At 59.2% G+C, this 27996-nt stretch overlaps 1 protein-coding gene across 1 annotated transcript; it reads right to left on the bottom strand.

Moving 5' to 3' along the window:
* Positions 1-7623: 7623 nt before the first annotated feature.
* Positions 7624-20005, bottom strand: PTGS1 (prostaglandin-endoperoxide synthase 1). The gene is made up of 11 exons (XM_050907801.1): positions 19882-20005; positions 13686-13802; positions 13382-13522; positions 12486-12629; positions 11876-12057; positions 11698-11781; positions 11055-11301; positions 10206-10492; positions 9282-9429; positions 8525-8900; positions 7624-8447 (listed from the first exon to the last, which is right to left on the bottom strand). The coding sequence occupies exons 1-10, from the start codon at positions 20003-20005 to the stop codon at positions 8545-8547; spliced, it is 1830 nt and encodes a 609-aa protein (XP_050763758.1). The 3' UTR covers positions 7624-8447; positions 8525-8544.
* Positions 20006-27996: the final 7991 nt, after the last annotated feature.

Raw genomic sequence — 27996 nt, 5'->3', positions numbered from 1 at the left:
CAGAAAATGATCTCTGCCTCTTAAGAGAGAGACTGTTTGTTATAAAGAGCTCCAGCATGTGTGCTGAATGGCATCAAGGAGAATTTTGTGGGCAAAATGCAGAATTCAGACTTGAATAACCTCAGAACTTCATCTCTCTAAAATTAATAAATCAGTGCTAAAGTCCATTTCTGTCTGCCTTCATATTATCTGCCTCAGCTGGGTCGTCAGATGTATTTTGAATATTATTAACCCCTGGACCTGACAGATGACTGGATGGCTTTGTGGGACGGCAGCCTTGAGCCAAGAGACCGGGTCCCCAGTGCAGGTGTTCAGTAGCAGGCCCATTTTTTCACAGCTGATTCCCTTCTCTGAAGCTCAGTGTCCAGTTTCTGCACAGTGTGTTCAGCAGGATCAAAACCATTGCCACTGTCCTGGGTTTTCCTCTGATGGCAGCTCTTCGGGAGTGTGTTTTTTGCACCGTGCATCAGTGGAGTTCGCTAACAGAAAAAAATCTCGTGGGATGGGGGTGAAACCTTTGTGGAGACTTGCAATTTTTCCCTCTGTCCTTTGTAAGAAATAACAAATAACAAAGGCGTCCTCAAAAGCGTCACCACAACTGTTCCAGTTGCCTGGTGACACTGATGTTAAAGTTCTCATCTTCTCCAAAAGTACAGGGCGACTCCCACTCCTGGACACAGAATAAAAGCCATCCAGCGCTGGCTGAGCCCGTTTGTCTCTTTATGAACATCATTGCTGCTGAAGGCAGCAGCTGCATGTTACGCTTCCCTCCTGCAGCACCTTTGTCGTTACCATTTGTCAGTGATTACGTTTTCATTAAGGTGTGTTTGTTTATTTTGTTTGTGCTCTACTTCCTTCATAAATCAGACCATAATATGGGGAAGTAATTTTCAGGGTTTCTATTACATTAAAGTTCACCCTGCCTCCAGCAAGTCTGGTGCTCCGTAGCTGCGAGATAACCTGGCTAGCATTTGAAGCCATTAGCAATTTATAGCGAAAGCAAGCACGAAAACCTCTGAGGCAGAGCGAGGTAAAGGCTTTCCTGGCCAGATTATGGGGTGGCTGAATTGCTCAATGTACCTAGCACAAATGAGCACGTTGAATGTGTGCACTTTATACTTGGTTATTATTTAATTGTTTTCTACATACTTAATTTGATATTGCAACATGTTTGCTTTCTCATGCATTACTTTGCTTGTTATTTTTTAATTTTGAGGAAAGTAGACTATCATTACCTAAATATATGACCCAATGTAATGCTGTGTTTAATGATTAAATTTAATGGCAAGTTTTATGTAAGGCACTTTGGAACACCAGGAAGAAATGCGAATGTCCCTAGGTTCTTAATAAGAATGGATCTTAGGATAGAAAAAAAAAAGAATTTGTAATTTTATCTATTTGAACTGTGTTTTAAACAGTAGTATAAGCAGAAAAATAATTTGTAAGAAAAAATTACTGAATTGGCACAAATTGTAGCTGTTTTAGGAAACTGGCAGAAATCCAGATTTTAAAATGTGGTAAGAGATTATTTCTTTTCATCTCAGAATTGCAGAAAAAAACAATGAAAGTTATATGATATTAAATCATTGAGCATGGATATCAGCACATTTAAGAAAAAAAATCAAAGTAGCTGTAATTTATATTCAGGATGAGATTCAGTGAAGTCTGTTGTGCAGACAGGGTGCATATTAGCATCATAATAAAAGCTGGCTTGGAGAGGGGGTCAGAGGAGAGCTGACTGCTTGGGTTGCTTTGAAGTTTTATTTTTATAAAGTGCTTTTCTTTTTGCCCCTACGGCAGCAAAACTGTGATAGGATGAAAATCTCTCCTGCTGCTCTGTGTCGGATGGCCAGCAGCAAGGCGACTCCTGGTTATTAATCTCCAGTGCTCAGGTATGTGATAGATGGTTTACAGGGCCAACAGCAAAAAAAAGAAAAGAAAAAAGGTCTGAATCCAATTAATCATTGATCTGGAAGAATATAATAAGCGCAAGGGAGAGAGGGGTAGAGAGAAGATGTGCTATAATGCTGCTGCTTGTTCTCAGCACAGACAGCCCAAATGTGAGAAGGAAGGGGAGGCTGGCAGCGGCGGCTGCTGAGAAGCGTCGCTGGCAGTGCTGGGCGCTGCTGCTGATGCTTTTGTCCATTCTTGAAGCTAAATCCTTCCAAACTGACCAACTGGTAATTGCGTGCCCTAAAAAACCCAGCATTCTTAATGTGCATTGAACAATATAACAAAGTAAAACTAATTTAGGATAGGTTAGTTTTTAATTTGTAAGTGTATGTCCCCTATCCATTCAATACAAATAAAAAGTACAACTCGTACCAACACTGTATCTGTAAATGTTCTGGTTGAAGTGTTAAATTCTGCTTAATTTCTCTAATTTTAGATGTGGTCCTGACCTGCAGATTAAGAATCGAGGTGTATTTATATATACATATGGGGACTAAAGTGAAAATGAAATTGTACAAACACCTGCATAAAATAAAACTGTTTTGAAACGTTCAACTTGGCATCGAGAGCATCGGGTTTTCAGTTTGATCCAGGTGCCTCTCCTTCCCCCAAAGCCATTGTACTCTGTCACCATCAGAACTTCATTTAAATTGATGCATTCCTACTAAATGGTTTGGGTTTGAATAAAGGATGCTTTTTAATTTTGTCAAAGATATTTCATCTATCTTTTCTGGCACAGCAGCTTCCCTAGCACAGAACGTGGTTCTTGGCAGAAAGCTGATAGATTGTGATAGCGGGTTTTGGTACTGTGCAGGGCTCTGGTGCGGCGGGTGGTAGAAATTAGTCAACTCCGATGGCTGAAGGGGCTGTACGCTCGAACATTTTGTCACTAGACCTTACCTTGCCTTGGGCAAGTGTTCTGCGTGCTGCTGGACACCAGCTGAAGTTAGGAAAGAGTTGATTTGCGCAGCCGCTCTCCCTGGCCATTGAGCCACAGCTCCCTGTGCACCTCCTGAAGGGGCTTCTGTTTGCTGGACAGGCAGCGCAGGCAGCCCCTGCCTGCAGGCAGATCTGCAGGGGCCCAGGCAGCAAACTGCAGGAAGGAGCATCCAGAGGCAGCACAGGGCTGTGAACCTGGGCAGGTACCAGCCTGTCAGTTTATGTCCCTTGATGTCTCCCGGTTGTTTCTTCCCCCACCTCGTCTCACCAGCAATTCTGCTGCTTTTTTTAGTGCATCTGATGAAATTGGTCTGAGATACAAACACGGCTTGTGAAAGGCCAAGGGAGTCTGGAGTCCTGGTGCCAAGCGACCGGGGTCACCTTGTCTCATACTGGCAGAGCCGTGCTGGCATCGTTCACGCTTTAACATTTTTCGGATGCAATTCTGCCAGCATCTAAAAAGCCATGAATAAAAGCAAACTTTCTTAAATCTGTTAGTTTCAAGAGGACAGAAGAGCTCAGAAAGAAAACAGCTGGCCTTGGAAAATAAAGTTGGTATTTATCACCTTTAAATGTTGTGAGATGTTTACACTAGCTGTATATCTAAAATAAACTGTAAGTTAACACATGGTTAAGCTCTGACAAACAAGACTTCCTCCTACTGAGATGTTATGTGCTCTGTCTTTGCCGTCTGTCCTTGTTTTTGTCCCATTTTCTATCTGCTACTTCTCAAGCGCAGGACAAACATGCAGGGATGGCCCAGGTGGATTTGGCTCTTCCTGCAGGTAGCGGCTCTGGTCGGTCGGTTCTGTGCGTTGCCTTGGCTGCAGCCTGGTCTGGTTTATGTGATACACCCTTCAGATCAAGAAGGTACACGTACCAAGTCGAAGTCATCTCTGTCTGATTTTCATCTTCAAGAAGTACTATAAATAGGAGTTGAAAAAACACTTGTCAGGTAGGTTGTGTTGCCTCTGGGAAATGTTTTGTTTTGGAAAAAGCAGCCTACTGCAGAGAGGGCAGCCAAAAACAATGGGTTTTACAGGAGAGCGTAATTCTGCATTGGGAGAGAGGAGTGTAAAATCACCTGGGTTTGTTCACGTTTAATGATGTTCCAATACAAACAACAGAATTTGGCCACAGAATGCGAATGCACAAAGAAACACAGACGGCTGCTCAGCGAGGGCAGGAATGAAATCACGGGATGAGCTTAACGCGGGCATTTAATCACGGTGCCAACCTGGGTGCCAGGCAGTAAGGGACAAGATTTAGAAAAGTTTATACTGATTTTTTTTTTGGCCTCCAATCTGCCTCCTCTTCCTAAAATGTTCAAAATATGCCTTTGTTGAAAATCTAAATAAATGTTCCTGTGCAATCGCTGGCGTGACTTACACCGCAAAGGGGCCTGCCGGGGCGGGCTCGGGGGAGTCCGGGTGACTTACTCAGACGGGAGATTGCTTTTCCAGTCAGCCTTAGGGCCCTACTTATTTTTGCCACCATGGAGTTTAGATAACTTTCCATCATGGATCTTGATCAGGCCTGGGGCCGGAGAGGTGCGGGCTGCCCAGAGAGGGAAAACCTGGAGCAGCTGCAGCCCGGCTGCAACCTCTGCTCTTCCCTCTAACCGTAGGGACTGCTTTGCATGAAAAAGCATTGCAGACAATTGATCTTTCTTGTACCGTCTGCTCTGGTCAGCAGTAACCCCCTGCTCAGTGAACCATCGCTTACGAGGTCACACAACCTCAGACAGATGTTTTCATTGCTGCTGCTCGCACCGCACGAACACGGGCAGCGCCGTCCTCCCGTCCCCGTCCGTCCATGTGCGGGCAAGCTGCAGTTGGGCCCCTCGGAGGCGCTTGTTTAAAAAGTCAGAGGATGTCCTATGAGCTGTGTTTACCAAGAGCTCAAACAGAGGGTACGTCTGGCAGCACTCGCCTCTGCACCGTCCCCAGAGCTCGCAGTGGTGGGGGACGCTTGGAGCCCTTGCCCCGGTTGGGTGATGCTGGTGGATGCACCAGACTAAACACCGCGTTTAGATGCAAACTACTGTCTTCTACCTTGGATGTGGCTGCGCATTGTGATGGACAAGGTGGTGAGGATGTGAGCGATTTCTGCAAACTGCCATGGCTGAAAGACTAGCAAAGAAAATGCAAGGGCTCGGCAGTGCTGGGCTGGGGGAAGCTCCATGTGTGGGGCTGTGGGTCCCCAGGCTCACGGAGGAGGAGGAGGAGGAGGTTTCAATAGCGTGTTGGATGCTGTGCCTGGCGTTGGTACGTGTTGGTTCTACAAAGAAACAATTTCAAGGCTTTTCCTGCTAGCGGAAGGGTGAGGTGCAGGAGGGAGATGCTTTGCTGTCCTGGACTGTGCCGTGTGGGAGCTGGTGGCACAGCTGGAAGAGATGTCAGGTTTGCCAGTGTTGACTCAGCTGAGCTAGTTCCTGGTGAAACATTCCTCCTTGGTGGCAGAGAGCATCTAGGCAGCTCTCTGTGTGCCTGATGGGCTCTCGTACGCTTATCGGTTGGTACCAAAACAGCGCTGGCAGCCTTCGATAGCTACAAACAAAAGCAGGATGTTTGTGGTCTAACCGAAACGAGGCGAGCTCGTGCCTTTAGCCAGATGCTGAAGGATGCTCGAGGCTGGAGCAGCTCAGTGCAGGGCAAGGGCAGTCATACGCACATTCTGGAAGTGTGCTCCGGCTGGCTGGAGACACGGGGCGCGTGGATCCCAGCGTGGATTTGAGACACACTGACGGTCTTTGCACGATGTATTGCTCCCCATTTGCTGCCGTTTGCCTTTTTCTTGAGCGTTGCGTTACTGGCTGAGCGAGGGAAGTGCAGCGAGGGTCGTGGTCCTCAGAGGGGTCACAGCACAGGGTACAGTCAGCGGTGGGGCAGACCCTGGGGGAGAGACCCCCACCACTGCCACGTAACAAGCTGTCCGCGGGTGTTGGTCATTTTGGTACCTGGGCACATCACCACTGCATGCTGGCTTCCCAGTCTGAGGGGAAGGGGAAAGCTGGGGAAAGGGAACTGTGGGATGGGAAAGGACCGTGTCCTCCTCTTGGCTTGCTACTCAGCACTTCTGCACTACACGGTGCTACGAGCTGCGCGGGAGCAGTAGGACTGGGGTCTCTACATGTCAGGATGGCTGGGCAGGGCACAGGCAGGGCACAGGCAGGGCAGGGCCAACCCAGGTGAGCATGCAGCAGGCAAACCTGCCCACTGTGCCTTCGTGGGCTGGGCCTGCCTCTGCCTCCCTGCGTGCCATTAGGAAGCTAAAATCCAGATGATAACCTGGTAAAACCGCCTCATTTCTGAAGGGTTAAAGAGAGCGAGTGAGAAGGCTCTTGCCTTGGGAGTCTCCGCTTGCAGATGTTCCCTTGCTATGACATCCTCCTAATGCATCCCTGCCAAGGCACCAGCTCTTTAAATTTCCCTGGTTTAAAATTCCTGTAACACCTCCCTATAACTGGTTTTATTATTGCCTGGAAGTGCCTCACAACCCCCTCTTGAGGAATTTGGATCATGACGTACTTTGTTGATCAGGGATAAAAAAATCAGCTGGTGCAACCAGAAGTGATTGAAACTTCCAGGGCAGAAGGTGGGACATCACAGGATTGTCACTCCCTCCCCAAATGGCCAACACTCCCACCCATCCTCATCCCCGCCTAGGGAATGGCAGCAGAGAGTATGGAGGGGGCTATGTCTACCTGGACATATCTATCTGGAAATAGCATGTCTATTGTCCTCCTCGCCCCTGCCTGCCCCGTCCCTCACGTGCTGCCTGGCCCCAGCTTTTGGGGCAGTGCCCAGGACCAGGACTCCCTGCCCTGGTTCTCCTCTTGTCTCCCATGGCTTTGTGCGATGGGCAGAGGAGCAGCCGGCAGTGCCTGGGGGGGTCAGGGTGGAGAACCCCATGATGAGGGTCCAGCCGGGAGCAGTGCAGCCCCCACGGCCTCGTGGCATGAAGTCACCACGCCGGGTGGAAGTCCTGCCGGGACAGAGCAGGAGCCCAGGAGTGGTCCCCTCCTCTGGCTCAGCATGGAAGGAAACTGCAGCCATCTGCTCTTACAGGCCGTGGCTATTTCCTGCGTACAAAATACCTGGCCAGCAAGATTTAGGTGTGGATAGATTTTATGTGATAGAAATACATAATGTTGGATGTAAGCGCTGTATTATCAGCATCGGAGCAGCACAGCACAGGGCTGTGGGGTGGTGGTGGCCAGGGAGCAGCATAGCTCAAACCTTCATGGGAGACTTGGGCTCGGGGACCCCCCCACTGAAGCATCTCCTGAGGAGGAGGGTCGCTCTGTTTATTTCTTCTGATGCAATCGGCAATGACACGGCACAGTGCCGGCGAGCTCAGCCTGCTTTGGCTGCATGGCCCAGCCGTGTCCCAGCGGGGACACCAGCCTTCCAGCAACGCTCCAGGGACTTCTCCTCTCCCCCAGCTCCTGCTGCCTCCCGAGCGTCCTGCCCTCTTGCAGGGCCTGGCGCTGGCGAGACAAAGCTTGGAAACTGGCTGGAGGAAATGAGAAGAGTTTTTAAAATCATTTATTATTTTAAATGTCCATTTTCCTGGAAGTGAACTGGGATCTGATGGGGATCAAGGCCAGTGACAGTGGCTGCCAGCTACTGTGTCATTATGTCGGCGAGGGCTGACATTTGTGTGCATTTCTGGAGCAGGACAGAAGCAGGCTGTGTGTGCCTTGGGGACGCCATTTGCTGAGCGGTTAATACAGGGAAGTGTAATGATCGTAGGACAGAAGAGACTTCATCACTGTGTTTGCACAGAGGTAGCATTTCACTCCGAGCAGCCCAGCCTGGGCGGCCGGCGGTGCGTGCCGGGGTCCTAGCCAGCAGGTGGGAGACGCAGGACGTCTGGAAGGTCTGATCTGATGCTTCTCCCTTGGTCTCCTCCCACAGAGACATTGCTTTCGTTCCTTCTTCTTGGCTGTGTCTCAGCTATGCCTGTGTGCTGGGCAGGCTGGGGTGGATGGTCCGGAGCGGCTGCAGGAGAAGCAGATCAGGGCAGGTTCCTACTGCAAGCTCCACCACTGCTGGGCCAGCATGACCACCAACGTGGTACCACCACGTCCTCCCCGTCCCGCTGCCACCTGCCTCCTCCGCCTCCCTTGGGCAGCTCAGCGCCTTAACCGGCTGCAGCAGAGGAGGAAGGACTGCGAGGGCTCTCCGGGCTCTGCGCTCCTCTGTCCCAAGCAGGGAAGCCCTGCAGAAGAGGGGTTGCTGGTGGCCTGGTGCTGGAAAGCAGTGGAGGCAGAGGGTGACAAAGCACAGGGGAGTCCGGAGTGTTCCAGGGAGCCGGGCGTTCCCTGGGGAACCCCAAAGCTGGCTTAGTGCAGGGTATTCACTAGCAAGAGAATTGGGTCTGCTGAGGACAGCGGTGGCAGCCACACTCCTGAGGCACTCGAGCTTTTCACAGAGCTGGTACCAGCCTCTCCTCGAGGGCTGGCATGGAGGAGGCCCAGGATGGGACCATCTTCTGTCCTGCTCCTGCTTGGCACAGGGATGGGCAGGTCCCTGCGTCCCCGCCGCTCCCTGCAGAAAGGAATGGGATATTCAGCACCAGGCTAGGAGCTCAGCTCAGCTGACGCCTGGGCAAGGACGGTCTCTACCTGGGCAGGCTGTCCTGGTGCTAGAGCTCAGTAGATGATCCACCACCCCGAGGGCTGCCATTTTCCGCAGCATCCGGCACATGAAACGCCACGTATGGGCACTTCTTCACGTTGAGGCACACGAGCTTCTCGAGTGACGCTGTCTTAACTATGTCAAAGCCAGTTGCTCCGCCAAATGTACTGGGTTTCCAGTAGTCTGGGGAGCAGATGGGGTTTCCAAGAAGGCCCTTCAGCGAAAACGGAGCTCCGATCTCCACCATGCTTTCCCCAAAAATACCATTGGGTTGGGGTTTCTCAAGCAGCAAGCCCAGATAAAACTCCAGAGCATCAATGTCTCCATACAGCTCTTCCAGCTCTGCCGCCTTCTCTTCCTCTCCTGCACCAAGTGAATGTCAGAGTGCTTTAGCAAGGGAATCACCCCCAGCAAGGACTGGCCTTGCTGTGGGTAACGGGAACGTGGCAGCTCTCGCAACCCAGGCAGTGGCAAGCCCGGCTCCCAGGCCAGGCACTGCCCTCTGGACCACTCGTCCAGCCCCACAGGAGGCAGGACCGCTGCAACCAAGGCATCAGCCCTGTCTGCCCTGGTGCGAGGCTCACGACCAGGCAAGGCTTGGATGGGCAGGAGCGGCTGCTCTGCCAGGCAAGCCCAGCGGCAGCGGGGGGCAGCTCGTGGTCTCGTACCCCGCCTGCAGGCACAGAGCATCTGCACTGCCCCAGAGAAGCCCCAAGAGCTCCTGCGACAGCACTGCAGCCCTACCTGTTAGCTCCTGAAAGGACTTGTAGGGCTTCATGCCAAACCTCTTCCGATACTCATTAAACGGCTGTAGCCTCAGCTGCCGGGATTCCTCAATGACCCCAACGGCCACTTGCAAGACATTGGCATTGATGGTTTGTCCCCCACCGATCTGGAGGGCGAGAACACAAGGAGGAGCACACGTAAGGCACAAGGTGGCACCAGCATCCGCTCCAGGGGAGCCACCGCACTAAAGCATCCATGTCCTGGGCACAGTGTCGTGGAGACCAGCACGTCACTGCAGCAGCAAGAAGAGGGGGAATCACTGGACAGTGCCAAAAACCAGCTATAGAGCAGCGTGGGCTACAGTCAGTCCTGTTCCCAGGGCAGGTTAGGGAACGGTGCAGGAGAAGCCCCGGATGGACGGTGACCCACTGGCCTGGGAGGAGGGGAGAGATTACGCGGGTTTGGGGTGACAGGGAGAACCCAAACACCCAAAGAGCAGCAGGTCTGCACCTCAGCCTTGCTGCTTTGCACAAGCAAAGAGGGTCAGAAATGTAGATGCAATCGCTTGGAAGAAAACATCCATGTGATGGCAGCAAAGAACAGTGCCAGACAAGCTGCTCCCATGCCCAGGCTGCTCCACAGCCTAGTCTGGGTGAGGAGATTCCAGCTTACCGCAGGCTCCTGGCATCACTGTGATGTTTACTACAGAGCCCCGAGAGCAAGCAAACGGGGCTGCCAAGACCCAGCCTTGCTACGGTGCTTGTGGGGAGGACTCATGACATGCCTGTCAGGTGCTGCCCTGGGTAGAAGAGTCTATGCGACCGACTGCTGAACGGGGATGTTCGTTACTGCTGTAACAGCACTGCCTTCACGGTACCACGAGCATCCCTCCCGGGGTCCCACAGCCCTGGCACTGGCAGGGAGGGGAGGGCACGACCTTACCCTTCCTGCAATCTGCTTGGAAAAGGACTCCACCAGCGCCTCCACGCCGTAGTCCATGAGCATGGAGGTGTTGTAGAGGAACTGCTCGTAGCTGTACTCTTCCCCCTGGATGATGAAGGAGTCGGGCATCAGCCCGTGCCAGTGATAGAGCTGATTGAACTCCACTGCGATGCGATTCCGGTACTGGAACTGCGTCCCAAACAGCAGCTCGGGGTCGAACTTGAGGCTCAGGTAGTACCCGCTGAGGTGCTGGACATAGTCTTCAATGACGATCTTAATGGTCTCCCCTGGGCAGGAGGCGAGAGAAGCAGCCATCAGCTGGCAGCAGCAGGAGTTACCAGCTCTGTACCCCGAGATGTTACCCACGTGCTAGGGCAGCGCGTCCCAGCACCCATCCACCACCTGGGACCTTTCTGACTACAGGCTTGTTGAGTTGGTTGGGAATTTTTCAGTGAATTATTTTTTCACCAGCAAAGGTCAGTCTGGCAAAACTGAAATGGTTCCTGAGGAAGCTGACCTTGATATGCTTCTTAGAGATAATGTGGTGATGTGGCTTTTTTCTGGGTTTTCGTCAAAAATTACTTTTCATGAGATTATAGTAAATTTATAATGAACATCAAAATGAAACAATGCAAAATTATGACAAAATTATTCAAAATTAATTTTTTTGATGGACCAAAGCCAACGATCCCCAGAAGGCTGCCAGAGAAACTCCTCCAGCCTCTAAAGTCAGCCTGGCCACCACCCTCAAACAGAGACCAACTAACGCCCAAGCCCTTGGGGCTTGCCCAGGCGGGTGGGACACAGGGCTCCACGGTGCCCGTGCCCTGCAGCGCCGCCGGTCCTCACCGATGAGGATGAGACGAGCCGTCTGGAAGAGCTGCTCATCGCTCCAGGTGGGATGCTCCCGTTTCAGTATGTCGCAGACGCGGTTGTGCTCGCGTAGCCAGAGCGTGGCATACATGCAGAGCCCCGGCAGCAGCCCAAACACCTCCTGCCCCATCGCCAGCTGCTTCTCCTTGGGGATGGCAGACGGGTAGACCATGTGAACTGGAGCATCGGTGACCATGGGGGGGTACACCTCTCCATCCACCACCTTGGGGAGACAAGAACAGGATGGCAGAAAGGGAGGAGGGGAGAAAACCACCCCAGTGAAAGCCTGCCTGGCTGGGACCTGCCTCTCTACAGGCACCACGGCCGCTCTCCTGCAAGCACCGAGCAGGATGGAAACACCTCCCTCATACAGCCCTGACTGCGGGATGCCTGCTGCCATCAGAACAGCTTGACCTCAAAGCTCTTCCCTCCGGCCAGCAGCTGCTGAGGGGGACCCTGGCAGCACCCCCCATGGGGCACCAGGGCTGGGGTCTCCTACAGGGCTGGGGTCTCCTGATGCTCCCGGGAGTCTCTGGCCTGGCAGCTGCCAGAGGGACGTGGGCTTCAAACAACCCTGGAGCACAGGGCTGAGAGATGTTTCAGTCATGCCGGGTGGTACCTGGAATTTCAGCTTCCCGTCTCTGAAGAGTCGCAGCTGGTGCTGCCGCTGCAGGTTGTCCCCGTACAAGTGCCCGAGATCCACCTGCCAAGAGAGCACAGGGTCAAGGCTGCTCCGAAAGGCCGTGCATGCCCCGGTCCCCCTCCTCGCTCCCTGCATGCCCCCGCACCCCCCTCACCCCGTGCCCCAGCGCCTTGGTGAAGCCACGTCCCATCTTCCCGGATGTCTTGAAGAACTGGTGGGTGAAATGCTGGGCGAAGAAGGCAAACATCAGGTTGGTGCCTCGGGGATCGCCTTCGAACTTCTGCCGCAGCAGGAACCTCTCCGCCAGGAGCTGGGGATCGGGGAGCTGCTGCTTCCCTGCGAAGGATGGAGGTTGAGGGCAGATGCCTCACACTGACCCGGCTGGGTACCGGTGCTGGCCACGGGGCTGTCAGCAAGTGCTGCCGTGTCTGCTGCAGCACCAGGCACTGACTCGTCTGCATAGACACCTTACAGCCTTCTTACATAGGCTACGACATGCCCCAGCAGCTCAACCTGAGCTGTCCCAGCAGCGTTGTGGATGCCATCAAGCTCCTCCTGCCCGCGGGGCCAGCTTGGGCAGGACAGCGGTAGCAGGTGGCACTGCCAGCGGTGCCTTGCAGATGCGTCCATGGCAGCGAAAGCTCGGGCACGGGTGGGTGGGAAACACCAATGCTGCACCGGGTACGGACCTGGGGTGCTGCTCCGGTGACTCAGCCCCACGCCTGGCACCGCGCGGTGCTCGACTCCCCGGGCCAACCACGTACCTTTGGTCCCCATGGGTGTCGGGCAGTTGTCCGGCACGGGCGGGAGGACGCGGGTGTAATAGCTGACGTTGGCGTAGGCCTCCCAGCTGATGTAGCCGTAGTCAGAGTTGAAGGTGGGGGGGCTGGGGATGAGATTGGCACGAACTGAAAGGAGAGATGGGGGTCACCACTGTGGGGCCCGGGGCATGGGGAAGCACCTCACCCCCTGCCTGCCCACTCAGTGCTGCCAGACGCCCTCCCCTGCCACCCTGAAAACCAGAAAGGTACAGGCAGCGGAGGCATGCGGGTGTCCCGGGCTTTGCTCGGAGCCTTTTAAAGGCAATTCCCTGCAGAAGAGGAGGGCTCATGCTAATGTGCTAAGTGGATTCTTGGATGATGAATGAGATGACAACCACATAGAAATGGTAAAACCAATAGCCGGAGCCTTGCGAATGTGTCGCTACAGCTCCAAGGGCTGGAACCTAAATATTTATGCAAAGTGATGAATGTGGGGACATGAGTAACAAGGGCCATATTTCCACAGGCTGCTTTCCGTGTGGCTGCTTAAGAGTCCTTTGGCCCGGGGAGCGCAGTGTGCTAAGAGCTGCTCATGTTTTCCAGCTGGCTGGCAGCCCGGCGCATGGCTGGGGACGCACGGCTGGGGACACACAGGCAGCCCAGCCCACTGACCCCCTGCGCCCCGCTGCTGCCCGGCCGGGCAGGCTGATGGGGTGATGGGGTGATGGGATGACAACCTCCCTGGGTCTCCTGGTGAGGGGACTCAAGCCTGGTGCCTACCGTGCCCACAGGAGCTGCTCACCATCACTGCAGCTGCGCTGCCCCCACCCACACCTCTTGCTGATGCCCGGGGGGTCCCCGAGTCCTGCTGCACCCCGAGACCCGCTCCAACACCTCACCTGTGAGCACGAGCCTCATGAGCGTGTCCCTGATGAAGGTGCTGTTGATAATGTCCCAAAACCACCTGAAGTGGGTCAGGATGAAGTGGTAGAAGGCAGGACTGGGCTTCAGCAGGTCGTGGAGGCGCGTCCAGAGCTCAGCTGGGGGAGACAGACCAGGCAAACTGCTCACCCTGCTAACGAAGCCCACTAATGGCCCTGGCCCACCCGTGCTGTCGCTGCCAGTGAGAGCACGTGCTGCAGGCGCAGCGTGCTGCCCCGGGACCCACAGGTACCACAGGTCCTCCGGGCGAGAGGGACTTACGGGAGGTGCAGTTGGCCCCAAAGTATCCCGTCCGCGTGCAGTCGCACTCGTATCCTCCCAGGCCGACCCTCACGCACACCCCTTGGTGCTGGCAGGGGAAATAGCAACAGGGATTCGCTGCAGGGAGAAAGAGACATCAGCATCCAGCCCCAGTGTCACCGCGTCCGGTGGCTCCCTGCTGCTCACGGGGTGACGCTGCCCTGGACACAGCCGAACCGGGTCCAGCTCAGGGGGATGCACCCCGGGGGGGGTCCCCCTGAGACGAGGTGCTTTGATGGCAGCCGCCTCCGTGAGCCCAGTCCCCAAGTCTGGTGTCAATGACACGCTGCAGGGAGACGGCAGACAGGTGCTGCAGGAGCCGAGCACTGCCCTGGCCGTTGCAATATCAGGCCTGCAGTAGATATTACTGCTCAGCTTTTCTCTTACCTCCCTGGCGAGGTATTTTGGGCAGGAGCATCACTTCAGCACTGTCCCTCCTTCCTTGTGGAAGTTAGCCTTTGTCTGAAACACCCAGGATTGCCAAAGGAACCGTCTGCACCCCGCAGCCACGCACAGATGGGTGCTGCAAGCCCCTGCCCCAGCTTGGGCAGTTGCTGCCAGGGCCATGCCCTGCCCGGTGCCCCATGCCACCGTGGGGCCATGTCACGGTGGTCTCCTGCACATAGCCTCATGCACAGGGGGCTGCTGTGCCCCCGGAGCCCCAGCGTGGGATAAAGCAGTGTAAACACAGCACCCGTGTTAATAATAATGGCAATTGTCAGGGCTGAAGTTTGTTTTGGCAAGCGGCTCCTCTGCCCTCGCCGCCCCGAGCGGATGAAAAGGGCCGACCACTGGGCTCGCTCTCCCAGCTCCCGCCCGGCCCCTTCCTCCGTCGCCTTCGCACCCCAGCCTGCAGGCGCGAGATAAGGGCCTCTTCCCGCCCGCCCCACGGCAGCGGGATCCCACGGGACAGAGGGAGACCTCCCCAACATAAAGCAGCTCCGGGCTCTGGGGCAGCGCTAGGCACCCATCCGCACCAAGCGCCTCCGATCCGCCCTGAGGCAGGCAGCACTTTGTAACTCCACCGTTTGCAGCCCCTCCAAGAGCAGCAAAACTCAGGGGAGAAAGAGAACAGAGAGCTGGGGTGGCCGGAGACCCCTCTGCCTTTCATCAGCCCGGGGACTGGGCTGGAAATGCGGATGTCCTCTGCCATAGCTGCCTCCCAAAAGCCTCACTGGTGGCAACTTCAACCTCCAACCTCACCCTCACCGAGCTGGGTCGGTCCCTGCAGCCCCGGGATGGAGCCTTTGTGCCAGGAGAATAAAAGTGCCAAGAGACAAGACCTCCTGGAGCACACCTGGCTGAGGGGTTCGGTGCGCATCGGCAGGACGGCGGTCACCAGCCCCACTGGGATGCGTAGTGCTCGGGACAGGGGTGCCGCCGACACACAGTGCTGAGTCCCCAGTGCCACTGGCTGTGCGGACGGGGACGGGCAGCACGCCCTGAGCACCAGAAGGGACCGAGAGCCGTTCCCGGTGTGCCCAGCGTCATGGCTGATGAAGAAAAGTCTCCCGGGTCCATGAGCTGCTCCACGTGATCCGTGAGCTCACCAGGCCCGCGCCAGACCTGGTTCAGATTCTTCTGGAATTTGGGAACAGGTTCCAACGCTGGGGTGGAGGGACAGGCATGCAGAATAGAAACCACATTTTTTCCATAGGAAATTGCAGCTAAAAATCAATGTTGTTGAAAAATAAAGTTAATTTTGCAAAGTTGCTCAGCCTCCCAGCCAGCCACACGCTCAGGGCAGGGCAGGGGTCGCCCGGGAGCCCAGGGCTTGGCTGGCAGCTCTGCCCCAGCTGCGCTTAGCCTTGTGACCCCAAATCCCTCACGTCACAGGGGCCGGCTTGCAAAGACGCATTCAGCTCCCAGCCCTTCCATCAGACTCGCTTTCATCTCAGATCTTTTCATGTATCCAGATGGGAGGCAGCAGGCAGGTTCTTATTTATCTCAGACAAATTAAGGTCAGACCACCCGTTCGGTTTTTTGCAAGACGGGAACTTTTGCAAAGCGGGGGCCGTGCTGCAGCACAGCTGGAGCATCCTCTGGGCTATTCCTGCGTCGGTAGCTCTGCACTCGACTCTGCTGCAAACTTTGCAAGCACCTAAGAGACCAGCCCTGTGCCGTGCCTGGTACAACCCGAGGGGATGCAGGGCTGCCCGTGGGCACCGCAGCCGTGGGGCTGGGAGGATGCTCTGTGCCATGGACTCTGGCACGGCAGGTCGTGTCCTGCCCCGACCCTCCCGCTGACGTGGGGAGTCAGAAGTTCATGCTAGCGGGGCCACTGCTGGGGCTCTCCCTGGCACGGGGCTCGACGGCATGTTGTGGCCGAGCACTCCTCCAAGGTGGGTCTGGCAGTGCGCCGGGCTGAGCCGAGCTGCCTCCTCCCATGGTTCACAGCAGTGTCAGCGCCGCGGGGTCCCGGAGGTGGGGTGGGAGCGGCATGTTCCAGCCTAAAGGGCAGGAGGGGGACAAAGCGTGTCCTGGCCCGTGACGGCAACCCCTTCACATCCTCTCGGGAGCCTCCCTCCCGCAGCAGCTCCGTGCCTCTCCCCACCCTGGCCAGGAATCCTGCGCCAGCCCTGCCAGGAGGGCTCCAGGTGTGGGGAAAGCTGCTGCCAGGCTCCACGCTGGAGCACAGCCCCCTCTGTCGTGGCAGGGCTGGTGAACGTGCTCCATCACTGCTGAAAAATGCCAGATTTCAGGGAGAACATCCGCTCTGCGAACCACAGCCAAAGCAACCTGGAGTGAATCACGGCCAGGCTGGAGCCGGGCTTGCTCGATGGGACATGGCTCTGCGGCCACAGGCTTTGAAGACGATGAAAAGCTCATGCACTTGTTTTTCTCATTCAGGGAGGTTTCCTTGGGCCCACGAGCTGTTCACAGCACACGCAGTGCAGCCAGATTGTCATCTGCAACCACTTCTGGCAGCACCATGAGCAAGAGCAGCGTGCCAGGGCCACAGCTGCATGCCACATGGGGCTCGGTGATCCTCCTCCCTGCACCTGAGCCAGGCTGCTGGCCCCAAGGACGGGCTGCGGGCGGGCGGCCGGGCTGGCTGGAGGGGGTGATGCAGCCCCAGGGCTCTCGGTGTGGCAGCAGGCTCCCCTTGGCAGCTCGGGTTGAAGCTCCGTGAGCCCCGCTGCGGAGGGGCTGTGCTGGGAGGAAGCGGTCAACCACGGGCTACTGAAACAGGCATGAATCAGAAGCGGCTCTGCCAGCGGTCCCCGCCTGCCCTCACTCAGCGAGGTCCATGCCCGACCTGCCCCGTGGCTGGAGCTTGGGCAGACGGTGATGTCCGGGTGCTGCCGCACCTCCCGTTTGCCAGCAGCTGAAGCGGCGTGAGCACCCGATGAGGGTGGAATGGCTGTGGAGAGGACGGTCAGGTTTATTTTGCAAGAACGCTTGTACAAAACTACACCCCTGAAGGCAAGCCAGCAGCCAAGGGCAATATCTGCAGGGGAAAACAGAGAAACACCATGGGACTGGCTTGGCTCCGCTCACAGCCAGAGGAAAAGCCTACAGAGAGCAAACCACGGCTCGGGGCCAAGGGGCAGCCAGCAAAGAGTCAAGTAGAAGTGCTCTAAGAAGCAAACACCAAGTGAGCAGGAGATCCCAGCCTCAGCCCAACATCCTGTTATTTGGTCTTCGAGAGCAGATCCGAGGGATAGATTAGGGCTGTGGTCCTCCCAGCGCAGCGCTGGGGAGGAGCAGGAGCCCGGCCGCTCTGCTGACAGCACCTTGGGGCACAGCTCAGTTCCCCTAATTCCTCAATCAGATATGCGCCTCCCTAATTAAGGCTTGGAAGAGAGCCGTCCTTTCACGTATATCCCAGGTATCTTTTTTTTCCCCCCATGTAGTGAAACTGGCTTTGATCCTGGCGTGCAGCAGTCAGCTCCAGGGGTTGGTCACGGCTGCACCATCCCAGCATGCGTCTGTCCCAGCTGCTTCAGAGACGTGTGTCCCCAGGCCCTGTCCTGTGCCCAGCAGGACACACGGATGCTGCTCCCAGCTGTCCTCAACCCCCAGGAGGAGCTTCTCAGGGAGATGAGACTCATGCCAGGAGATGGCCAAGCCGGCGGAGGGACCGCACAGAGGCTGTCCCTTGCCTGTCCCTACCACCCACAGTCCGGCCCAGTGGGTGACAGCCAGGTCCATCCCACGGGGTCCCTCCTTTCATGCAGACGTGTCTGACGGGCCCCACAGCAGGGTGCCTGCCACCTCCCCAGCACCGGCCCTCCTCCTGCGGCGCTCGCTCCTGCTGCTCCTGCTCTGTCCCTCCAGCCTGAAGCCGAGAAGCCCGGAGGGCTGCAGAGTGACTTGGCCATGCTGGGGGCACCCAGCCCCACTGTCCCCGGCGAGTGGACCTGCTACCTCCTGCCGGGTTGCACGCTGACTCCCAGAGTCCCCCGCAGAGCAGGCCCTCTGTGCGGCCACAGCCGTGGGGCCTCAGAACAACCCCGGGTCGTGTTCCCCTTTCGGACACGTACGCTGACAAAACAGGGAAGTCCCCACCTCGGAGTCGCTGTTTTTGCACAGGACCAGCCGCTCCAGCGCAGAGAAGTCCCTCCTCTCCCGGCGGGAAGGCTGTGGGGAGGGGGCGAGGGCAGTGGGAAGGGCAACGTGCCCCATTCCGGCACCCGGCTCTGCCTGCTCAGCCCAAACCTGCTCGGTTCGGGTCACTTCTCCCACGGTCGCTTCTCCGACGCAGGCGGCCGGAGCCCGGCTGAGGGATGCAGCCCACGTGCCTGTGCTCGTTTTGCTGAGAACGTTACTTTAGCGAGGAACTGTAAAACCTGAAAAGTGCCACGAGCTTCATGCTGGGATGGTGTTTTTCTGCAGGGAGGAAGGTCATTTCACGGAAGAAGGACTGGAGTCAATGCCCCATTAAGGACCTGGAGGAAACTGCACTGTTGGGGCTGGGGATGGAGCTGACAGGATTTGAGACGTGGTTTTATTTCGCAACACGCTCCATGGATGGCTGCCATAAGCAGCGTTAGTCCTCGACATCCCTGGGTGCATGGGCAGCCCAAGCCCACTGCAGCTGTGCCAGCGCACGGTGAACTGCTTGGGGGACGGGAACGAAACGACGGCTCAGGCCACTGGAGCCATCCCTGCCGCTCCCAGCCCTCCATCCTCACCCCCAAACTGCAGTTTCGCCTGGTATGTGTTTGGGGAGAGCGGGGAAGGGCCCTGGTTGCCGCCATTCATGGAGATCGCCCCCTTTTCTTTCGAGAAGCTCCATCCCAGCTGGGAGGCCGCAGGGAGCAGCCGGGGTGCTGCCCCTCAGCCCGGTGGCGGGGCCACCCCGGGGTGGCCGTGGTCCCATCCTGCCCCAGGGGCTCGCGGGACGGCGGTGGCCTTGGCGGGAGCCCAGCCCTGCCGTGCGGCCGCGGCCGCGCTCGGGCCAGCGACGGCTCCTCCAGCCCCTGCGTGTGGTCCCCGCGCGGGAGGTAGAGGGGAAGTTTGTTTTTCATGAGCGATTTTGCTCTCCGGTCAGGCGTGATGGGCCAAACCCTGCAGCTCCAGCTGCTGCGGGGACTCTGACCCAGGCGGTGTCCTCGGGGCTCCCGGCCGGCGGTGCCGCGGCTCCTGCCGGCTGCCCCTGCCTGCCCTGCCTGCCCTGCCTGCCCTCCGCTCCGGGGCTTCTGCTCGCGGCCCTACGGCCGGGTCCTGGCAGCGGCGGGGCGAGGACCAGCCCGGGGCGATGGGCGCGATCCCGCCCCCGGGGACCCGGCGGAGCGCGGACCCGTCCCGCAGCGCTGGGCGTGGGCTTGGGGCAAACGCCCCGACCTCTCCCGGCGACCGCCCCGCGTCCCCTGCGCCTCCGGGACCCCCGGTACTGGACCCTCCGGGACCAGGTCCCCCTGTATGCACCGGTACCGGATCCCGCGGTGCCGGGTCCCCCCTCGCTTTCCGGGTCCCCGTGGTGCCAGGTCCCCCCTCACTCCCAGCGCCCCCCCCCGATGCCGGATCCCCCGGTACAGGATGTTACCGCTCCCCCCGGTACCGGATCCCCCGGGGCCGGGTCTCTCCTCGCTCCTCGGGTCCCCTCGGTGCCAGATCCCCTCGGTGCGGGATGCCGCGGTGCCCCCCGGTACCGGCTCCCCCGGGTCTCCCTCCCTCCCTCCCTCCCGGTGCCGGCCCCCGCCACGCTTACCGGAGCCGTCGGTCGCGGCGCTGCCGGCGGCGCAGAGCAGCACGGCGTGGGCGAGCAGCAGCCGCAGCCCGGCCCGGCGCAGCCCCACGCCCGGCGGGGCCCGGGCCCGGCACCCACCGCCCATGGCGAGAGGCAGCTCCGTCGAGTCCCGCCGCCGCTCCCGGCCCGGCCCCGCCGCCCCCGCCCCCGCCGCGCCTCCTCCCGCCCCCGACGGGACGGGGCCGCCTCCGACAGCCTGGCCAGCCGGGAGGGGCTGCCCCGGCCCACGCACCCCTCCTTGGGGTCCCCGAGGCCACCCCTGGGTCCCCGGCCGTGCCCTGAGCCCCGTGTCCCCCAGGAGCCCCCTGCCCATCCCCAGCTCCCCCCGTGTCGCTCCCAGTCCCCACCTCCCCGAGCATCTCCATACCCATCTTCTTCTCCCCATGTCCCCCAGCATCCCTATGCCCGTGCCCTGGTCCCCGTGTCCCTCCAGCATCCCCATGCCCGTGCCCTGGTCCCCATGTCCCCCAGCATCCCTATGCCCATAGCCTGGTCCCCATATCCCCCAGGACCCCCATGCCCATCCCCTGATCCACAAGCCCTCTGCCTGGATCCCCATGCCCTGGGACACCCTGTTACAGCTCAGGCAGCAGCACCATCCCCGCAGCGTGGCCATGGGCTGTGGGCCCGGCTCAGACCCCTCTGACCCACTGCGGGAGGCTGTCCTGGCAGTGCTGCCTGGCTGGCGCCAGGAACTGGGCTGCCCGCAGCTGCCAGCAGCCAGAAGAGCTGAGTTTATCAGTGAAACCATCGCTGGGTGTTTCCTGCCTGGCTGCTTTGCCCCCCAGCGCCAGCCTGCTGACAGCAGGGACAGGATCAGGCCAGTCCAGCCCAGGCAGGCACCAGCCACCCCACAGGGGAGCGCGTGGGGCCAGGAGAGGCTCTGCGTGTGGCTGGGGTGGGCGAGAGCACAATGGGCTGCAGACCTTGGTGGGCCAGCCTCAGGGGATGTCCCCAAGCCTGGTGGCACGCAAAGCCCAGGGGCTATGGCTGCTCTCCCTCTCCCGTGCTGCTCTGCGGCAGCGGCGGAGACCCCGGCACGGGCCCGGATGTGTTTCCAGATTATCTTGGGTTTTGCTGTCATCTCCTTGCAGAGCAGCAGGAAGGCCCGGCAGGGCTGGGGGGTGCGCGGTTCCTGCGCGGTTCCTGCGCTCTGCGTAGAAAGCGGCTGTGCAGTGGGGACGGGGCAGGAGCAGGGCTGTGGCACCAGGGCTCACGGGGCTTTGCTGGGTTTCAGCAGCAGGGAGGGAGCGTCCCCAAAGGGCAAGTGGCCTCTGCAGGTGTCCAAAAAGGAACAAGGGCCTCAGGTCCAGCTTCTCCAGGCAAATGCATCAGCTGGGACACAAACATTAGCTCAGCGGCTTCTTCATGTGCTCTCATAGGGTGGGGACATCGGCTGCCTCCCAATGACAAATACACACTGGAAATGAGGGGCAGGTTTTGCTATACACATGCAGTCAGCGTGTGCTGGGGCCAGGGCTGCTCCTGCCTGCTGCAAGCCTGCCTGCGGGCAGCACCGTCCCGCTGGGCACTGCACACCCAGCTGCCTGCCCCGTCCTCTGGCCTCCGAGACAAAGAGCGGCCAAGCCACGTGGATGGGCACCAAATGTAAAGCCATGGCAGGCTGGTGATTCAGCACAGAGCGACAGATTTCAGCAGGGCATCGGGGTGGTTTCAGCAGGAGCGTGGGGGGACAGTGTCAAACACTCGCCCAGGCGCTGCCCTGTCACCCCTGCCCCGTGCCTGTGCACTGCAGGGCTGCAGGATTCCCCCACCCACTGCCGCCACCAGCCCCATGGCGTTGCAGCCCCACAGAGAGCAAAGCGATTTACCCTGCGGGTGTGCATCTTTCCCTTCCATCCCCATAGGCGGCACCACCAGCCCGGGCTCTGGCCTTTCCCCCTTCCTCCCCGCACCCGATGCCCGGTGCTGCTGGCCACAGCATTGGGACCTGGCAGAGCCCAACCCTGCCGCGACCCCCCGGGCCAGCCCGGCAGCCCTTGGGGATGTCCTGGCTATGGGAGCGCTCCTGTGCTCGCAGCTCCGCTCCCTTCCCTCTCACCAGGTTTTAATAATAATTCGCTTGCACAATACGGGAAACAGTTGCAACAGCCCCAGGGCCGGCTGTCTCGTCAGGGCCGCCGAGGGGCTGCCGTGGAGGGGCTGCCGTGGAGGGGCTGCCGTGGAGGGGCTGCCCCCGAGCTGCAGGGCAGGGGGTGGCCTGGCCATCCTGTGCACTCCCACCACTCCTGGCGTCTAGCCCGCTACCCAGACCCCTCGCTCCAGGCACAAACCCATCAGCTACCGACCTCCCCGCTACCAGCCCCAGCTGCCAACAAACCTCCTCCCTTCCCCTTTGTGATGGCTGTCTGTCTGAGCTGCAACCCAGGATGTCTGTCCTCATGTCCCAGGATGGGAGCCGGCCCCAGGTCCCCAGATGAGTCCCTGTTCCCGGCCAGGGCAAGGGCAGGCGGTGCTGCCTGGGCACTGCGGCAGGACCGTGGCCTCGCAGCCTCCCTTGGCACGAGCACGAGGCCGGGGCCACCCAGGGCACGGAGGGCACGTCCAGGGGTTTGCCACGGGCTTGGCAGCCTGGGCGCTGGATCTGGCCAGCAAACACCCCGACATCGCTCTGTAGCAGCAAGGGGACTCTAGCAAGCTCCAGCCGCTCCAGCGCGGTGCTGCCGAGCCCCACGCGTGCATCACCGCCACGGTCCTGGGGGAAGGCAGGAGGAAACTAGACAAGTAAAAAGGTTTCCTTTGGCCTGATGAACCCCCTCGGAGGGGCGAGGGAGGCTCTCGTGGGGCAGCGGCACCGGCAGCTGCTGTCTCTGTGATGCGCCCAGGGTGGGAGGAAGCGGCTGCTGGGCTGGCGCCAGCGTGGGGGAGCCGAGCCCGCTGGGTGCCGGCCGCTCACGCCGCAGCAGCTGGCCCCGGCTGGGAGCACGGACACTGCAGGGCCCCGTGCCAAGCACCACGCAGGCGACCGACGGGCCGAGGTCCAGCCGTGTCCAGTGGCTCACCGGAGGCTTCCCCCCTCCTCCTCACCACGGGGAGGGGGCTCTGCCCTCGGTGGTCCTGGCGCAGGAGCCGGCGGGGCTGGGGTAGGTGAGCGGCGCGAGGGGCCTCCCCCACGCTCTTGACCTCAGATCACGGCCTCGTGTGTGGCCCCGCTGTCGCCGGTCACGGAGCCAGAGATGGAGCGTGCGAGTTGCCCAAGTGCTCAAACAGCCCAGAGTCTGAACTGGGAAAATAAACTCACACGAGCGGCTTTGGGAAGAGCAAGAGCCTCCCTGGGGCCAGGTGGATGTGGGGCTGACGGGGGTGTGGGGCTGACGGGGGTGTGGGGATGGGTGGCTGCTACTCCTCCGAGTGCAGGGCAGCAGCGGGGACGTGGCCTTGCCATGGCTCCTGGGAGCGCTCCTCACCAACCAGCTGCCAGTGGGACACGGCAGCAGGATGGACGGCCGTGCAGCAGAGGCAGCCTGGGGTGGTCGGGCTCTGGCTGGAGAATTTCAGCCCTGAGCACCCATGACCTTCTCGGAGGTGGCCAGAGCAGGTCCTGATGCCCGAGGGTCCTCCCCTCCCCTCTCCTCCCACGCAGTGCCAGGGCCTCGCTGTGCCTTGTGCCACACTCTCATCCAACTCCTCTCGGCCGGCCCTGCACCGGTCTCGCACTGCTCTTCTGCTTTTCGCAGCAGCGGCCGCAGGCGTCAGGGCTGCGGCTTTGCCCCTTTTCCTCCCGCAGCTTCCCTCCTCCTTCCAGAGACATCACTGGAGTTTTGCTTCCTTTTTCTTTCTCCCCCGATGCAGGGGGGACGCGACTGTGGCCCTGCTCCAGCTCTGGCTGTCTCAGGGCTGTTCATGCTGCCCTGGTGACGTGCCGGCACCGGACCTCGGTCTCTGCCGAGAGGCAGCAGCTGAGCACGACGGGCACGGGAAGTGCCACGGCAGTTTTGCTCCAATTTAAAATAGGATGGGGAAGGCGTTTTTGGAGATGCGCTGCAGCCGTGCTCGGATGCAGCCGAGCCCCTCCAGCAGAGCAGCGGCTCTGCCTGCGCGGTGCAAGGCCTGAGACACCGGTGAGAGGTCACTGCCGTGGCGTGACCCCATCCCGGGACCCCATTTGCACATCCCTGGGCAGGGAACGGCGAGGCCCCGGCGCCGGCGGAGGAGCCGGTGGGGCTGCAGGAGCCGGTGCTGCCGGCCGTGTCCTCCCGTAGGGAGGCAGCAAAACACCGTCTACGGCAGCGCGGCATCGGCCGGGGCTGCGGGAGGCACTGGGAGGCACAAAGCACCGCTGGTCCTGAGCCACTCTGCCTTGGGCCGCCCCGCAGCGCCTCTCCAGCCTCCCGGGACCCCCTTCCTCCCCGGGTTTGGGGGGATACGGCCTCCGTGAGCCACAATGCCACCAGGGCAGGACAGCGGGACCTGAGTGCCTGCAGCAGGTTGGCACCCGAAACTCCTTCCCCCTTCTCTTCCCAAGGGTGCTGGAGCTGTGGGGACACCCCGTGACGTGGCCCTGCAGGCGTGGGGTGGGGGGCAAGGTGGCAGCTCAGGGAGCCCACCCCGGGCAGGCGAAAGGCCGTGTGGTGCAGGCGCGGAGCCTGCCCGAGCCCTGCGCAGGGAGTGGAGCCGTGGGGTAGCCGGGCAGGGACACCCCCACGGCTCCCCAGTCCAGTGCTCCAGGGGTGGGCTTGCCTGGGAGGAGCGTGTCCCCCTGATCCCAGGGGATCTGCGTGGCCCATGGAGCATCCCCTGGCCTGACCCATCCTTGCACATCCCTGAGAGGCTCCTTGGGTGGGACGTGGCTCAGCGGGTGGACCCTCGTCTGTGGGTTGTAGGGGTCTGGGCAGAGAACAGGGAAGCCAAAACCCCCCGTTTTTCTACCATAAGGTTAAGAGGCGACTGGTGGTGAGTCCCCGTGGGGAAGGTCCCCGCAGCCACAGGTACTTCAGTCCAGCACAATGGCACAGCAGATGCTGGTGGCTGGAGACCCTGCACAGGGCATCGGTCTGGTCCAGCCCACCCCGCGCTGGGCTCAGAGGGGCTGTGGGGGCTTGGGGCCAAGTGGGGCAGCAGCGGGGCAGCCCGGGGAGCAAAGCTCTGCCCAACGGCCAAGCAGGGCTGGTGGCCCCTTCCCCAGCTCCGCCGGGCACGGCAGCAGAGGACCCAGCGTTTCCTCCGGCACGGGGAGCTGACAGACGCTGTTTGGGGGGCTACAAATCAGAGCTGAAAAGCTGGGGCTGGACAGGCTGTCTGGGAACTCGTAACCTGAGCCCCAGGAAAGGAGGACTCAGGAAAGCGCTTTCAGCAATCATATTCATCATCTTCAGCTCAGACTCATTAGGCTCGTGGAGCCCAGCCCCGCCACCGCCAACGCCTCCCGCACGCAGATAGAGCCGCCGGCTCAGACAAATAAATGTTTCCAGCTTCCCGGTGGATGCGGCAGGTCAGGGAGCATCTGATGCCAATTACCCGCAGTGTAGGGTTCCCCGGCCGCGCTCGCCAGCACCGCGCAGCGAGGTGGCTCCCGCACTCTGACCCTCCCGCTCAGGTCTACCCCAGCCACGAGGGTGCTCGGCCGCCTACACGGCCCCTCCAGTTTGGAGCAGCCCCAGGGATCACCCTCTGCTCCCCGTGCCAGGAGCCACGGGGGCAGCCAAGCGGGGAGAGTTTTAGTCTCCCGTCGCAGGGGGAAGAGCAGCCCTGTGCCGCCCGTGTTCTGGGCTCCTCCATCCTAGGGCCAGGGACCAGCAAAGGGATCGCCCACCCGAGCGTTTCAGGGGATGCTTGAAGGCCACCTCACCACATGGCCGTCCCCACCATGGCTGGCTGTGGACACCATTGGGCACCAGCGTGTCGCTGCTGGGGTTTAACTCCCCCAGGTCATTTCCTCCCAGGCTGTCCCCATCACACGTGCTCACAGCGCGGTGCGGCAGGGACCCCTCCTCCCTGCTCCCTGGGCGCAGGACTGAGGGTGGGGAGCTGCCCCGGCTGGTGCAGCCGGTTTGGAGCCATCCTGGCCAAGGGTCTGGCAGAGCCCCAGGTGCTGGGCAGCCACTTCACCAAGCGGTGGGAAGCGTGTTGGGGCTGTGCATCGCCGTGTGACACCACGTGGGTGCCCTGCGCCCTGCTGTGCCCACCGTGCGTGGGTCCCAGCGACATCCCTGGGGTGGCACATCCCCATCTCAGGGTCCGAGCAGAGGGAAGCCGTAGGAGTCTCCATCGAGTTCAGGTCCAAAATTACAACGGACAATGGAAACCCGCAGACGTGGCTAGCAAGGGACTCCAGGGTCCGGGCACCCATCCCGAGCGGTGACGGCAGCCAGCACAGCCATGCAGCCTTGCCAAGTGCTGCGGTGAAATGGGTGCAGGCAGCTCTGCTCGCCCGGCGGCTCTTAGGGGCAGCTGCACACTTCCACTTCTCCGGGCTCAGGCCGGCCTGGATGTCCTTAATTGCGCAAAGGTCGGCGTCCCCAAGCCCAGGGCCACGTGTCGGAGGGACCCCGGGCAGGAACCTGACACGGACACGAGTCATTCGGGATCAACGCTGGGGGCCAGGAAATTGCAACGGACACGAACCTAAATACGCCGCACGTCCCCCCAGGTAATCAGGGGCTGGGCCAGATTCTGGCTGACAGCTTAAATGCCTTAATTCCTTGGCCGCTGCGGTTCGAGGGGGTCCCGTGTGCCATGGGCTTCTCCCAAACGGTCTCTGAGCTGGAGATTTGTCTGTAATTGGAGGCATGTTGCATTCCCCTGAAAGTAGCCAGGTCCCACTGGAGGGGGGCTGCGGGAAGGCAGCAATTTCCCTTATGGAATTATTTACCTGATTAGAGAGTTTATTTTATCAAAATTGCTTCAGAATGGGGCCGCTTGGTGTGTCCAGCGCGGGGAGCTCCCCAGTGGGGCTGGCGGCCTGGAGACAGGTAATTTGTGCGGTTAATGGGACTAATCCACCAGGCAATTGCGCCAATAGATTTCACAGCTGCAAAGTGCTCTGTTCCCATTAATTAAAAATCTGTTAAGAAGATTAGCATGTAAAGGTATCAAAAGAAAACCAAGAGTTTCTTCCCCCACAGTCCCCCAAAGGCGAGTGTGGGAGTGCTGGATTGCTCACATTAGCACAAAAATTATTCTTTTAAAGGTAAGCGCTTCGCGTCCAAAGTAACTGCTGACAGTTTTCCCCGACTTCCCTACCAAGAGGTCCTTTATGTTTAATTATAGTTTGTTTAAATTAGCCCTGATTGTTCGCATGGAGTGTTAGCTTAAATATATTTTGAATGTGTGGTTCCCCTGTGCCCTACCGGTGCGGTGCGAGGAGGGCAGCCTCCGGCCGAGCCCTGCACCCCGGCAGGCACCCCCGCCGCGGGGCTGATGCTCAGGGCCGCCCGGGAGGAGACAGGGGTTCGGGGGGGGTCCGAACTCAGCATCCCCTGGTTGCGATGGTCACGCCAGAGCAGGAGCCGGGGATGGTGGTACCCACCATCGGCAGGGGCTCAGCCGCCAAACCCAGCTCTGCAGCAGGCGCTAGGCTGCGGTGGGCACCTCCCCAGCATGGTGGTCTGCCCAGACCCCACCGGTGGCTTCTCTGCTGCCAGAAACCCCGTGCCGTCACCACCTGCACCCCGTGGACGCCCTGCTCCCATCCCCGCGCTGCCGCTGCCGGCCAGCCCGGCGCTGCTCAGCCTCTCGCTCGGCGGCCGGTGCCACTCCTGGCCTTTGTCCACAGCCAGACACTGAGCAAAACAAAAGCAAATTCCCCGGCAGCTGAAGGTGCCATTTTTACGGCTCGGCTGAACGAGGAAGTATTTTTTGATCTCTTAAAAATCCTGAATATTATCTGACAGTTTATCTTGTTTCTCCGCATCCGTGTCTTTGCAGCAACGCCAGCTCATTTACATGTGTATTGCGCCTGCCTCCACGGGTGCTGAGGTCAATTGAAACTCAAGAAAAGAGGAGAAATTTATGCAAAACTGTTGATTGCATTTGTATGTAATGAAATCATCCAATATTCATCTGACTATAGACTCTAATCTGAAAGGAGAAGTGAAGGACATAAGAGTCACTGGA

This window comes from Gymnogyps californianus, chromosome 18, assembly GCF_018139145.2.
Source record: "Gymnogyps californianus isolate 813 chromosome 18, ASM1813914v2, whole genome shotgun sequence".
In the NCBI taxonomy this organism is placed as follows: domain Eukaryota; kingdom Metazoa; phylum Chordata; class Aves; order Accipitriformes; family Cathartidae; genus Gymnogyps; species Gymnogyps californianus.
Note: the sequence above shows the minus strand (reverse complement) of the source record. Positions and strands in the feature narration are given on the sequence as shown.